This window comes from Podarcis melisellensis, assembly GCF_964234715.1.
Source record: "Podarcis melisellensis genome assembly, chromosome: 5".
In the NCBI taxonomy this organism is placed as follows: Eukaryota; Metazoa; Chordata; class Lepidosauria; order Squamata; family Lacertidae; genus Podarcis; species Podarcis melisellensis.
Genome location: NC_138537.1, coordinates 76,917,816 through 76,931,273, shown reverse-complemented (window position 1 = coordinate 76,931,273; position 13,458 = coordinate 76,917,816). Strand labels below are relative to the sequence as shown.

The 13,458-nt window shown below is 43.2% G+C and overlaps 1 protein-coding gene across 1 annotated transcript in view; it reads left to right on the top strand.

The window, feature by feature from the left end:
• CHAT (choline O-acetyltransferase) overlaps positions 1 to 13,458 on the top strand; it is a 52,166-nt gene that overhangs the window by 20,590 nt on the left and 18,118 nt on the right. The window contains exons 7-11 of the mRNA XM_081913623.1: positions 512 to 689; positions 1,792 to 1,961; positions 5,132 to 5,232; positions 10,157 to 10,285; positions 12,118 to 12,240. Coding sequence (XP_081769749.1) covers positions 512 to 689; positions 1,792 to 1,961; positions 5,132 to 5,232; positions 10,157 to 10,285; positions 12,118 to 12,240 — 701 coding nt within the window. The remainder of the gene's footprint in view (positions 1 to 511; positions 690 to 1,791; positions 1,962 to 5,131; positions 5,233 to 10,156; positions 10,286 to 12,117; positions 12,241 to 13,458) is intronic.

Here is a 13,458-nt window from a genome sequence, read left to right as displayed (position 1 = left end):
AAACCTGAGTTTTTTCCAATTTTTCCATCGTCCGTCCCCCCCCCCCAAGGCCTTCCCATCTCTACTTGGGAGTAAGTCCCACTAAGCTCCATCACATTTCACTTCTGTAGTTTATCTATTAAAGACTACAATAATCACCAGCACCGTTAGTTTGAAAAGAAAAATATGGGGATAGGGTACTATTGACCAAAATGATACAAGACAGAAGAGCAAGTAATGAACGAAGTGATAGATTTTTAGAATTATGGTCTTTACTTATTATATTCTGGAATGATAAATTCTAGGACATTTACCCATGCAGAGTAGTCTTCGCTTTGACATACCATCTTCCCATGAACAAGGTGTAGTTTTTTGATGTGGGGAGGTTGAGAAGGAAAGGGATAAAGCTTTGTCAGTGGATCCTGCTATGTACCCTGGCTCAAAATCATTTTGAATCATGCATGATCATTTTTACTAAAATTGTGTGTTCCCACTTTGCCCTTTCTTTTAACTGCTCCCCCCCCCTCTCCAGTTTTTTGTTTTGGACGTTGTCATTAATTTTCGCCGTCTCAGTGAGGGGGATCTGTTTACTCAGTTGCGGAAGATATCCAAAATGTCAGAGAATGAAGAAGAGAGGCTGCCTCCAATTGGCCTCCTGACAACTGATGGAAGAACAGAGTGGGCTGAAGCCAGGACAATCCTTGTTGAAGGTTAGCAAGCGGCGACCAAATTGCCATTCACCCTGTTCACCCCATCTTCTCTGCTCGTCATGTCTCTAGATGGGACAGTGACCAGCTTCTCTTAAACAGCAAACAAGGTGGCAAAACTGTTTCTCTGCTGTGCCACTTTAAACTGCAGGTGAAAGGACCACACAACAGAATGCTTCTCCATTACATCTTACACATACAAAACTAGATGTCAGAGAGGAGGATTCTAACCAAGCTTTTCTGTTGGCATGCCAGATGTCCCATCCCCATCCCGAGTTTTTATTTTTGGCATTGAAGAACATTTAATCTGGTGAGTCTACACCTGTAACCTAAAATGGCACAGCACAGAATAGAGATGGGTGAGAAATTTGAATCAATTGCATCTAAAGGCAAACCTACCTTATTTGCACTTTCCGAAACTCTGCACCCACTCAAACACAACCATCCTTCGACATTTGCACTTTTCTGAATTTTGCAATGCAGTCCTCCAGCCAAATAATGAGCAATAAATAAATAAATAAATGCATATACTAGGATAAAGGGTGCTTTTAAATGCATATATTATTGAAAAGAACATACTGTACCAAAAATACATTATAGTAGGGGAACTTGTTTTGCACAAAAGTGTGTGTGGTAAGCAAAATTGCATAGAGAACTGTGTATTAGGAGAAATTCACAGTAAAATGCTGGTGAACTTTCATGACTTTTAAAAAGAGTCATGCTTTTCATTGCTTAAAAAAAAGCAAACAGATGAGGAAACATTAGAAAAATGAGACACTGGAGGGGGGAACCATGGAGGATGAGCCATCATGGCTGAAAACCATTGATAGCCTTAATCTCCACAAATTTGTCCAATCCTCTTTTAAAGCCATCCAAGTTCCCTAGTTTAACCATATGCTGTGTGAAAAAGTATTCCTACATTACCAAGCTCATACTTCATCATATCATACATACAAACACACACCCTTTGTAAAAGTTTAAGCTTATTTTTCAAAGAGCAAAATACAGTTTTGGAAGTCTCAGTGGCACACTGCAGAAGAGGCATGTCTTGGCAGGAAGAACCGACAGTAATTCATTGCACCAAGCCCATTGTTTCTCTCCTCAGATTCTACAAACAGAGACTCTCTTGATATGATTGAACGCAGCATCTGCTTAGTATGCCTTGATAGTCCAAGTGGGGAGGAACCCACAGATACCAACATGGCTTTGCAGCTTCTGCATGGAGGAGGCTACAGTAAAAATGGTGCCAATCGCTGGTATGATAAGCCTATGCAGGTAAGAAGTTGCTATTGGTGCATATGAGTTCTCATGTCAAAGGCTGGTCAACATGGAAGGGTTATATGTACTTCCCAAACATGAACCAGGATGCAGCTACCCTCTGAAATTTGCACTTCTCTGAATTTTTCAACCCGAAAACTACATATAACAAAACATATTTTGGCAGGTAATGTGCACAAAAATGGTCACAAAAACGATGCACCAAAAATGCAGTCCAAGAGGGGAAATTGCTTATAGACAGGCAGATATTCAGCAAAATCACTTGCAAAAACGTGAAATGCTCAAGACAATGCATGCATTTTTTAAATGCAATTAGTACAGCAGTTAGTGTGATGGATTAGGACCTGGGAGAGCAGAGTTCAAATCTCCACTCAGCTATGTAACTCACTGGGTGATCTTGGGCTTAACCTACTTTACAAGGTTGATGAGATGATGAATTGGCGAGAGAGAAAACCATGTACACTATCTTGAGCTCTTTCCAGAAAAGGTGAGATAGAAAGTAAATATTTAAAAAATGCTAACTGGTTTGGAAATGGGGAGAACTAAGCTCAGACTGAACTTAGCAAAATGAGAGAGGAACTAAAACGGACTGATCCATCCATCCCTATCTGTAGTTGCATGTACTATGTCATTAGTAACTGAATCTTCCCTATACTCCCAGAGCTGCTGTCCCAGACTGAAGACACATGGTGCCTAGTTAGTCATAGTCACCTTTGACTGGACTTAACCATCCAGGGGTCCTTTACCTTTACCTTTTTAACGTAGATAGAAGATTACCTGGAACTTTATGTACCCTGACCCTGAGGTTTGCTTAGCTAATCACCAGTCCCTAGCCAAAAGCATGCTAGTCTAACCAACACATTACACTGGCCTGCTCTCTTCATCACAGCCACACATGGTCAACCCCTGACCTCTAGACCTGAGGAGCAGATCTACCTCACTCAGGTTTCCCATTAAGCAAGCACTATCCTCATTTGTGTTTCTCAATGTCAGACTCCACATGGGGTGGCATAACATCCCCTACCTCTATATATAATTTGCTTCCCAGCGTATAATTTCATCCACACTCACAAGAGTGAGTCTAATTGGCCTACAGTGCGTAACAGGCAGAAATAGCTATATTCATTTCCAATTAAGTCAAATGGAAAATGTTAAGCTAAAGAATCCATCATGGGAGGGTGAGGAATCTAGTTTTCCCCAATCTTGCATTATTTTATGTTATATTAATATCTGGTGGAGCATATCTGCTGTTGTAATTCGCTTGGGTTAACACACATTACTGATAAAAAACAACAACGACCTTTCTGTACAGGGTTAGTTTTCTTGGATGCCTCTGTGCAGCCTATCAGGACCTTTGCTGCTTGCAAGTGGTTCCGTAATTACATTGGAAATGTCATCCTGCAACCAAAGACTTTGTGGGGTTGTGGCCTTTGACTCCACTCCAGATACAGGCATGCAAGACCAGGAGCCCAACATGGCCGATAGTGAGGGGTGAATTTGCATCTGCATGGGAAAATGGGGAGGAACCAGCATCAGGACCAGCATCAAGTGTCAGCACCCTCAGACATCTGCAAAGGGCCTAGAGATAGGCATATCTGTCAATTTCAGTTTCCCAGTCATCATGTTCTGTTCTATACATTTCCACATCAGTTTCTGAATCCCCTCCCCACCCAAAGTCCTTATGAGAAATCAACATTTTTCCTAATACAGTGGTACCTCAGGTTAAGTACTTAATTCATTCCGGAGGACGGTTCTTAACTGTTCTTAACCTGAGGTACCTCTTTAGCTAATGGGGCCTCCCGCTGCTGCCATGCCGCCGGAGCACGATTTCTGTTCTCATCCTGAAGCAAAGTTCTTAACGCGAGGTACTATTTCTGGGTTAGCGGAGTCTGTAACCTCAAGCCTATGTAACCTGAAGTGTATGTAACCTGAGGTACCACTGTATACTTTTTGTATGCAATTTTGCCTAACACACACACATTTCTGCAAAGCAATATCCTTTAAAGAATGCATTGTTGTGTATTCTTTTCACTAGCAAATGCATTTTTTGCACGCATTGCCTCAGCATGTGCATTTGGAGGCATCGCTTGACTGGGGCGCAGGGGGCAGGGAGAAGAATACACTGCAAAATTCAGAGAAGTGTGAATTCTGAATTTCTGTGGTTTTGGTTTATTCAGAAAGCGTGAATTATGTAGGCTTGTTTTTAAATGTGAACAGAATCATGTTTATTCCTCACCCTCATAAATGTGTATACCCTGTTGGTGGTGGTGGTACACTGACAAGTCCCTAGACCTGCTGCAGTGAGGAGTTAAGCTCCCTGAAGAAGAGAGGCCCATTACCCAAAGACCCTCCAAAACCTGCAGCCAAGACTGATGCACATGCGCAGCCTCAGGGATGGTGTAAGAAATCTAGGTCAATTCACACTTAAAGCTGAATCTATCAAACATGCCCTTTCTAAAACAATAGAACAACGCAAGCAAATAATGCTTGCATCCTGATCCAGTGACTGTCCATATTTTTGCATGGGGGAATGCATACCCCTCAACTGTCCCAATTAAATCAGGAAATCCCATTTGGGGGGGGCATACTCTTCACAAGAGGACAGCACCCAAAAACATGCAAGATTGTGGCCCAGCATGTTGGAGGGTATAGGAACATACCTGCAGAATTTAAACTGCTTCAGGATTTCCCCCCCCCCAATGAAAACTGAAGTTTTAAGAAGTTTTCTAGAAGTTTTAAAATAAATATAAGGTAAAGGGATCCCTGACCAGTAGGTCCAGTCGTGGCCGACTCTGGGGTTGCGGCGCTCATCTCGCTTTACTAGCCGAGGGAGGTGGCGTACAGCTTCCGGGTCATGTGGCCAGCATGACTAAGCTGCTTCTGGCAAACCAGAGCAGCACATGGAAACGCCGTTTACCTTCCCGCCGGAGCGTTACCTACTTGCACTTTGACGTGCTTTCGAACTGCTAGGTTGGCAGGAGCTGGGACCGAGTAACGGGAGCTCACCCCGTTGCGGGGATTTGAACCACCAACCTTCTGATCGGCAAGCCCTAGGCTCTGTGGTTTAACCCACAGCGCCACCCGCATCCCAAAATAAATATACAACTCAGTAAAAGAGGCGGAAGGATTCACTTGCTGTTTCTGTCTGTATATACCCCCCTGCTCAGTTTGTTGTGGGAAGAGATGGAGTTTGTGGAACAGTGTGCGAACATTCTCCTTTTGACGGGATCGTCCTGGTACAATGCATTGAACATTTGCTGAGACACATGTAAGTCGCCTGTAATGGGCCTGTAAGCTATTACTTCCTTCTCTTCTCCAATGTCACTGGAGTATTGCTTATCTTCCTCAGCTGTTGGAATTATGCAGTCCTTCGAGTGACATTTTGGAAATCGGTAGCACCTTGATGAGATGCACATTATAAACTTTATTTGGTTGTTTATGTACAGTCGTACCTTGGCTCCCAAACGCCTTGGAAGTCAAACGTTCCAGCTTCCAAATGATTGAAAACTGGAACTGAGTGTTCCGTTTTATGAACATTCTTTTGGAAGCTGAATGTCCGACTGTTTCTGATTGGCTGCAGCAGCTTCCTGCAGCCAATCAGAAGCTGCGCTTTAGTTGTTGAATGTTTTGGAAGTCAAACAGACTTCCAGAACAGATTCGGTTCGACCTCTGAGGTACGACTATTAGATTTCTTACCCACCCTTTGTCATAAAATCCCAGAGCAAGTTACAATGCAAAAAATACAATAAAATCAGTTAAAACAACTTAAAATCAGAAAAATAGGGTGGGTCCTTTTATTTATATATATATATATATATATATATATATATATATATATATATATATATATGCTTTCGTAGATTTTCACGGGTACAGGAATGCAGGTTTTGGTGTCCTCGGGTGTCTTCCCGTGTAAAAGTTGGGGTGTCTAGGCGACGTTTCGACGAGGTCTCACTCGTCATCTTCAGGCTGGTGCTTTCGGCTTCTTGTTACTGGAACAGAGCAGGATCTCAGTGTTTGAGTTCCTATAAATACTGTTGAGGGGGTGTGGTGTATAGCCTCCAATGTTCTGGGCAGAGAGGAAGTTCCCAGGCTAGTGTGCCTTTTCTTCTTTTGTTCCTTAATTACTTGAGGGATATCTTGAGTGATTTCTTGAGTGATATCCTGAGTACCACTTAGGTGGGTCATTAGGTGTGGATTAGTTGCTAAAGTCTTTGTGTCTTGACCTCTTGAACTTTGTGAAGAGTTTTTCTGAGAAGATGGCTGTACTGCACTTAGTTGTGCTCTGGCTTGGCTTCGTGTATAGGGGCGAGCTGTGGTTTTGTGGCCTGTGTCAGCCAGATCTGTGTAGGGATTGCAGGGGGGTGCAGCATCCGGAGGTGCCACCATGGTTTGGCTACTGGATGGTGTCTGTAATTTATCTGTGGAGAGGGTCTGGGTTTGGGTCTGGTGTGGTTGATTGGTGATAGCGTTCTGTGTGCCTCTGGATCTGGTGTCAGTTTTTGTGGGGAGGGCTAATTTCCAGATGTCTGGCAAGCGGGATGTGTCGTCACGCTTGTTCATGTTGTGAGGGTGTTTCTCTATCTCGATGGCTTCCATGATTATTCTCTTGTGGTGATGTTCCATGTTAAAGAGCAATTTGGAATCTGCAAAATTAATTTCGTGTCCTGTTTCTTTCATGTGTTGGAAAAGAGAGGAAGTTTTTTCTTCTTTTTGACGGCATTCTTGTGTTCTGCGATACGTGCATTTATTCGTCTGTTTGTTTGTCCAATGTACGTGGCTGGGCAGACTTTGCAGGGTATTTCATAGACCCCTTGGTTTTCCAACTGGATTTTATCCTTGGGGTTTCTGAGGATATTGGCTATTTTTTGGTTGGTGCAAAAGGCTGTTTTGATATTGTGTTTATGGAGGATTTTGCTAATTTTATCTGTAGTGCCCTTGATATAAGGAAGGAGGGCCATGCCATTGTTTTCTTCTGTGTCTTGGTTTTTGGGGGGTGTTTCTTTTTGGATTAGCTTCGTAACCCTGTTTTGCTGGTATCCATTGGCAATTAACACATTTGAGAGATTCTGTAACTCAGTTGTCAAGTGGTCTTTGTCAGCCAGGCGTTTGGTTCTGGAGATGAGAGTCTTGGCTACGGAGTTTATTTGTGCAGGGTGGTGGTGTGATTGTGCGTGTAAGTAGCGGTTGGTGTGTGTTTTTTTCCGGTAGATAGTGTGTCCTAGGGAGCCATCAGGTTTTTTGTAGATTAGGACGTCAAGGAAGGGAAGTTGGTTGTTGGCTTCTATTTCCATAGTGAATTGTATTTTGGGGTGTAGGCTGTTGAGATGTGTGAGGAAGCTATCCAGTTTTTCCTTCCCGTGTGGCCAAATTACAAAGGTGTCGTCAACATATCTGAGCCAAAGTTTGGGTTTGTGTTCTGACTTGTCTAAAGCATTGGTTTCAAAGTGTTCCATGTACAGGTTTGCGATGACCGGTGAGAGGGGTGATCCCATAGGTGCTGATGGCTCCCTAGGACACACTATCTACCGGAAAAAAACACACACCAACCGCTACTTACACGCACAATCACACCACCACCCTGCACAAATAAACTCCGTAGCCAAGACTCTCATCTCCAGAACCAAACGCCTGGCTGACAAAGACCACTTGACAACTGAGTTACAGAATCTCTCAAATGTGTTAATTGCCAATGGATACCAGCAAAACAGGGTTACGAAGCTAATCCAAAAAGAAACACCCCCCAAAAACCAAGACACAGAAGAAAACAATGGCATGGCCCTCCTTCCTTATATCAAGGGCACTACAGATAAAATTAGCAAAATCCTCCATAAACACAATATCAAAACAGCCTTTTGCACCAACCAAAAAATAGCCAATATCCTCAGAAACCCCAAGGATAAAATCCAGTTGGAAAACCAAGGGGTCTATGAAATACCCTGCAAAGTCTGCCCAGCCACGTACATTGGACAAACAAACAGACGAATAAATGCACGTATCGCAGAACACAAGAATGCCGTCAAAAAAGAAGAAAAAACTTCCTCTCTTTTCCAACACATGAAAGAAACAGGACACGAAATTAATTTTGCAGATTCCAAATTGCTCTTTAACATGGAACATCACCACAAGAGAATAATCATGGAAGCCATCGAGATAGAGAAACACCCTCACAACATGAACAAGCGTGACGACACATCCCGCTTGCCAGACATCTGGAAATTAGCCCTCCCCACAAAAACTGACACCAGATCCAGAGGCACACAGAACGCTATCACCAATCAACCACACCAGACCCAAACCCAGACCCTCTCCACAGATAAATTACAGACACCATCCAGTAGCCAAACCATGGTGGCACCTCCGGATGCTGCACCCCCCTGCAATCCCTACACAGATCTGGCTGACACAGGCCACAAAACCACAGCTCGCCCCTATACACGAAGCCAAGCCAGAGCACAACTAAGTGCAGTACAGCCATCTTCTCAGAAAAACTCTTCACAAAGTTCAAGAGGTCAAGACACAAAGACTTTAGCAACTAATCCACACCTAATGACCCACCTAAGTGGTACTCAGGATATCACTCAAGAAATCACTCAAGATATCCCTCAAGTAATTAAGGAACAAAAGAAGAAAAGGCACACTAGCCTGGGAACTTCCTCTCTGCCCAGAACATTGGAGGCTATACACCACACCCCCTCAACAGTATTTATAGGAACTCAAACACTGAGATCCTGCTCTGTTCCAGTAACAAGAAGCCGAAAGCACCAGCCTGAAGATGACGAGTGAGACCTCGTCGAAACGTCGCCTAGACACCCCAACTTTTACACGGGAAGACACCCGAGGACACCAAAACCTGCATATATATATATATATATATATATATATATATACAAAAGGTAAAAGGTAAAGGTACCCCTGCCCGTATGGGCCAGTCTTGACAGACTCTAGGGTTGTGTGCTCATCTCACTCTAGAGGCCGGGAGCCAGCGCTGTCCGCAGACACTTCCGGGTCACGTGGCCATCGTGACGAAGCTGCTCTGGTGAACTGGCACCAGAGCAGCACACGGAAACGCCGTTTACTTTCCCGCTATAAAGCGGTACCTATTTATGTACTTGCACTTAAGGGTGCTTTCGAACTGCTAGGTGGGCAGGAGCTGGGACCGAAAGACGGGAGCTCACCCCGCCGCGGGGATTCAAACCACCGACCATGCGATCGTCAAGTCCAAGGCGCTGAGGTTTTACCCACAGCGCCACCCGCGTCCCACATATATATATATATATATATATATATATATATATATATATATATATATATATATTCAGGTGTCGAAGGTCAGGGTAAAGTAAAGATGTGTGTTCAGCATATTATTACAAAACTTTGCAGCTGCCATAGAGAATTCTCTCACTTGCAACACTCTCCCCAAGTTACCTAGGGCACTGGAACTACCAAGAGGGCCCCATATGCTGATTGAAACACTGGGGAAGGAGTTGGGTCTTTCAGATGTTTGGTACCCAAGTCATTTAGGGCTTTAAACACCAATGTGAACATTTTGAATTGCTCCCAGCAGCCAACTGGAAACCAGTGCTGCTGTTTCACAGCTGACGTAAGTTATAATTTGCTTATGTAAAAAGATGCAGAAATCTAATCAGTGTGAAACCCTTTTTAAAACTTTTGACTCTTGAAAAGGAATGTCTTTTGAGACACCTAGCGATGCCAATCGCTTCCATGGCATAACAACTTTAAAGAATTAGGTAATGTGATGAAATTATAAACCTGGAATTTCAGTTTTGATGTCACTGCATCAATGACTTTAAGTAACGGGAGAGGAGAGCTTTCTAGTGTGTCTTGATAGTAAATAGTTTACCAGCCTAGAAGTATTGATCAGTGGTGGCAGTGCCAGTGGACTGACTGGCACAAATGGATTGATCACCTCTGGATACTTGGGTGTATCCAATCCATTCATGGCCATTTTGCCCAATGGGTGCAACCTAATGTAACTAACATTACCTTACTAATACATTAATATTAACCATTCAGAAGCAACAGTGAGTATAGATCAGGCAGCAAATGTCATGCAGATCAGTTAATTGCAGTAGGACCTTCAGTCATCTGTCTGATGTCAAAGAAACCTTTTTGAGTTCTACAGCATCTAACAGCAAATTTATTGGCATTCTGTCATTTAAAAAAATCAGGAAAGAAGGTGCAAAGAAATTGGTCAGAGCAGATTCAGTGAGTGAACTTCCTGCTCCCAGGAGACTAAGGTGGAAATGTTCTCCAGAAATTCAGGGACACTTGGCATCATCAGCAGAAAAACTTCAAAGGTACCATCGTTTCATTAGATTTTCAACTTGTGTGTATGGGTGGTTATTTTAATGTGCTGGTATTTCCTTAATAATATAATCAATGAATAAAAACAGTAAAAGCTGAGAGAAAGATCAGCTATAGAACATAGTGGTTTCAACTCAAGTTATTAGGGCTGCAAGCTTTTATTGACTTTCAGATTGACTAACTGCTAAGTGGGAGTTGATTGTAATCAGTAAAGGTTCATTGACTGAATTGCCTATTTCTTTCTGCTTTGACCCATATCAGCCACAGAGGGAGATTTTGGCTGAAGAAAAGGGCTTTAACTCTTCTTCTCTGCCATTTTCCCAATGAACATCCCCCTTTCTTTCACTAAAGTCTGTCCCCTTGGGGATAAGCTATGGACACGTTTCTAGAAGACAAATGCCTTGCAATGAGATGGCAGGAGTCTGAATAATCTCCATGACTCTTTTTATCGTCAGAGAGTGCTAGAGTGGATGGCCAATATGCGTTCAGCCTGGCAGAATCCCTTTCGTTAGGATAATTGGCACCAATAGGCCTAAATGGTTGTCCAATGCATAACTAAGGAGATGGGTGGAGCCAGAGGTGATAACTTGAATAAAATATTGGGAGGGCACTGATAGGCCCCGCCCCACATAATCAGTCACATGATGTGGCACACACACACCATTTGAATGGCAAGGCCCATCAACTTTGGCCTGGCCCCTTCAAATACTTTATGGGGGGGGCTAATGGACCTCAGCCCCTAATAGTTGGCTCCTGTGGGTGGAGCCTTCTTTGGGAAAGGGGCGTGCCTTCTCCCTCTCTTTGTGGGTTGGTGTCCACCAGCTGTTTGTGCAGGAGCTGCAGGTTCTGACTGAAATGATCTGAGGAAAAGGTCAGAGCTGGCAGCTCTGAAGAAGTATCTGCTGCAGCAACCTAAGATGTGACTCTCCAATATGGTAAATCCAGAACATTTTAAAATTTGCTCAACTTAGTTTTGGCACCTCTCAGGTGGACGCCATTGCTGTTATAAGAGAACAAGGGAGTCATCCATGCTGAGTTCTGGCACCTCTTTTTCTAGAAAAAATAGCACCGGCAAAACCTGTATATATGCAAAAATATCCGATATACCACAACACATCAGTTAGTCTCATTCCAGGGGAATCAAATTCAGGATATTTGCTGTGGCAAACCTTGGAAATTTGCACTGATAAGGGTTTTGAGAACACCATAATGATATCTCATCTTTAGTATAACAGGGGGTGGAGAGGAATAACAGAACAAAAGCAAACTATGAGAGCTAAGCGTCACACAAGATTGTGCCTCCACATTTGCCATGGCAATGTAATACTTATTATTACCGGTATGTTTCTGTCACATAATAAATGACTGCAAACATGACAGAAAGTAAATTGGATACAGCATTTAGCCTTTGCATAAAATGCAAAGAGCAACCTCTATTTGTACACATGGTGCACCCTAAGCAAGCAAATGAATAAGTCAAGACATACAGAGTGGGGAGAAAATGTATAGGCAAGAGTGACAGCAAACAACTCATTTGAGTAGACAATTTGAATTGAAGTATTAGTTCTTTGCATGTTCCCTTCTGTCCCTACAAAGCCTTTTTCTCCTGCATTGCATATTCCAACATGCCATATGATCATATAGCTTTTATAACACAGCTCTGAACAAGACATATAAAAGGAATTTGTCACAATGGCCCGGATCCCAAGATCACCTGCCTAACTCCTTTGGGGCATACACCAGGAGAAACAAAAATAGTTTAAAATAAATAAATTACACAATAACTTTCCTGTTCTCACTTCTGGAGTTTTTCATCATTTTCTAGGATGGTGAAAAATCTAGATTTTATCGCTTATAAATTTGAAAACTACGGAAAAGAGTTTATTAAGAAACAGAAGATGAGCCCAGATGCCTACATCCAAGTGGCACTACAGCTGGCATTTTACAGGTATGTAATTATTTTTATTATTGGTTATTGATTATTGATTGAATTTATATAACACCCTATACCCAGAGGTATACTTTGGCCACCTCATGAGAAGAGAAGACTCCCTGGAAAAGACCCTGATGTTGGGAAAGATGGAGGGCACAAGGAGAAGGGGACGACAGAGGATGAGATGGATAGTGTCTTCGAAGCTACAAACATGAGTCTGACCAAACTGCGGGAGGCAGTGGAAGACAGAAGTGCCTGGCGTGCTCTGGTCCATGGGGTCACGAAGAGTCGGACACGACTAAACAACTAAACAACAACAACCCAAAATCAATAAACCAGCGATCAGCTCTTATTTGAAGCTTGCAGTTCAATAGCTGACCACAGATTATGCTCTGGGAGACCTCCAGGCAAGATTAAGCAAAATATCAAAGCCTTTTGTCATGACCCAGGGACCCCACCTTCTTGCTCACCTTTAGGAGAGTGAGAGTCAAGGTAGAAATTGTTCACACTATTAGTAATTGCAGGTTTGGGGGAAATAATCAAGACTTGGACAGTGGGACGCTAGCAGTGGCTACGCTTATTTAACCCTTTATCTCCCTTGTCTCCAGTCTACATCAGCCATTTGCACCAGGAGGAAAGCTCCCGCTTGTGGTAATGGGCGCTTTCTTCATGCAAATAGCAGGCATGCAGGACCCAATCCAGATCAAGACCATCGTGGGGGTCTTCCATCAGGATCTAAATCTGGATTGGTGAGGAATGGGGACTCGCACCTACAGTTTATACTTAAGGACATTCTTCACACAAATATATCATCTAGGTTGGCCCTGAGATGAATATCTGTTTCCATCAGATATTCAGGAAGGCCAAGGTTATGCTGCCTCCAGCATTTTGGGACACAGAGCACAAAATAAGAGAGCTAATATTTCTCTCTGTCTCTCCCTGCCCTCCCGCCTGACATCTGGGTCAAGCCTGACATCCAGGAAGCCTTGAGATCACCAGTGGAGACACACAGTCTGTCCAGAGAGAACATTATAATTCATCCTTGCTCATCTTTGGAGCACCAAGTAGAATGACAGAACAGAGGTTGTTAGAGAAGCATCTTGGTGCTGTGGTGTTTGAACCTGGCCATCCTGGGTGTTAAATGCTGGGTCCAACTATGATGGTTAGGAAATGCAAGCAGAAGGTCTACCTCCCCTTCCTCTTCCTGCTTCTTGCATTTGGTCCAAGTTCATC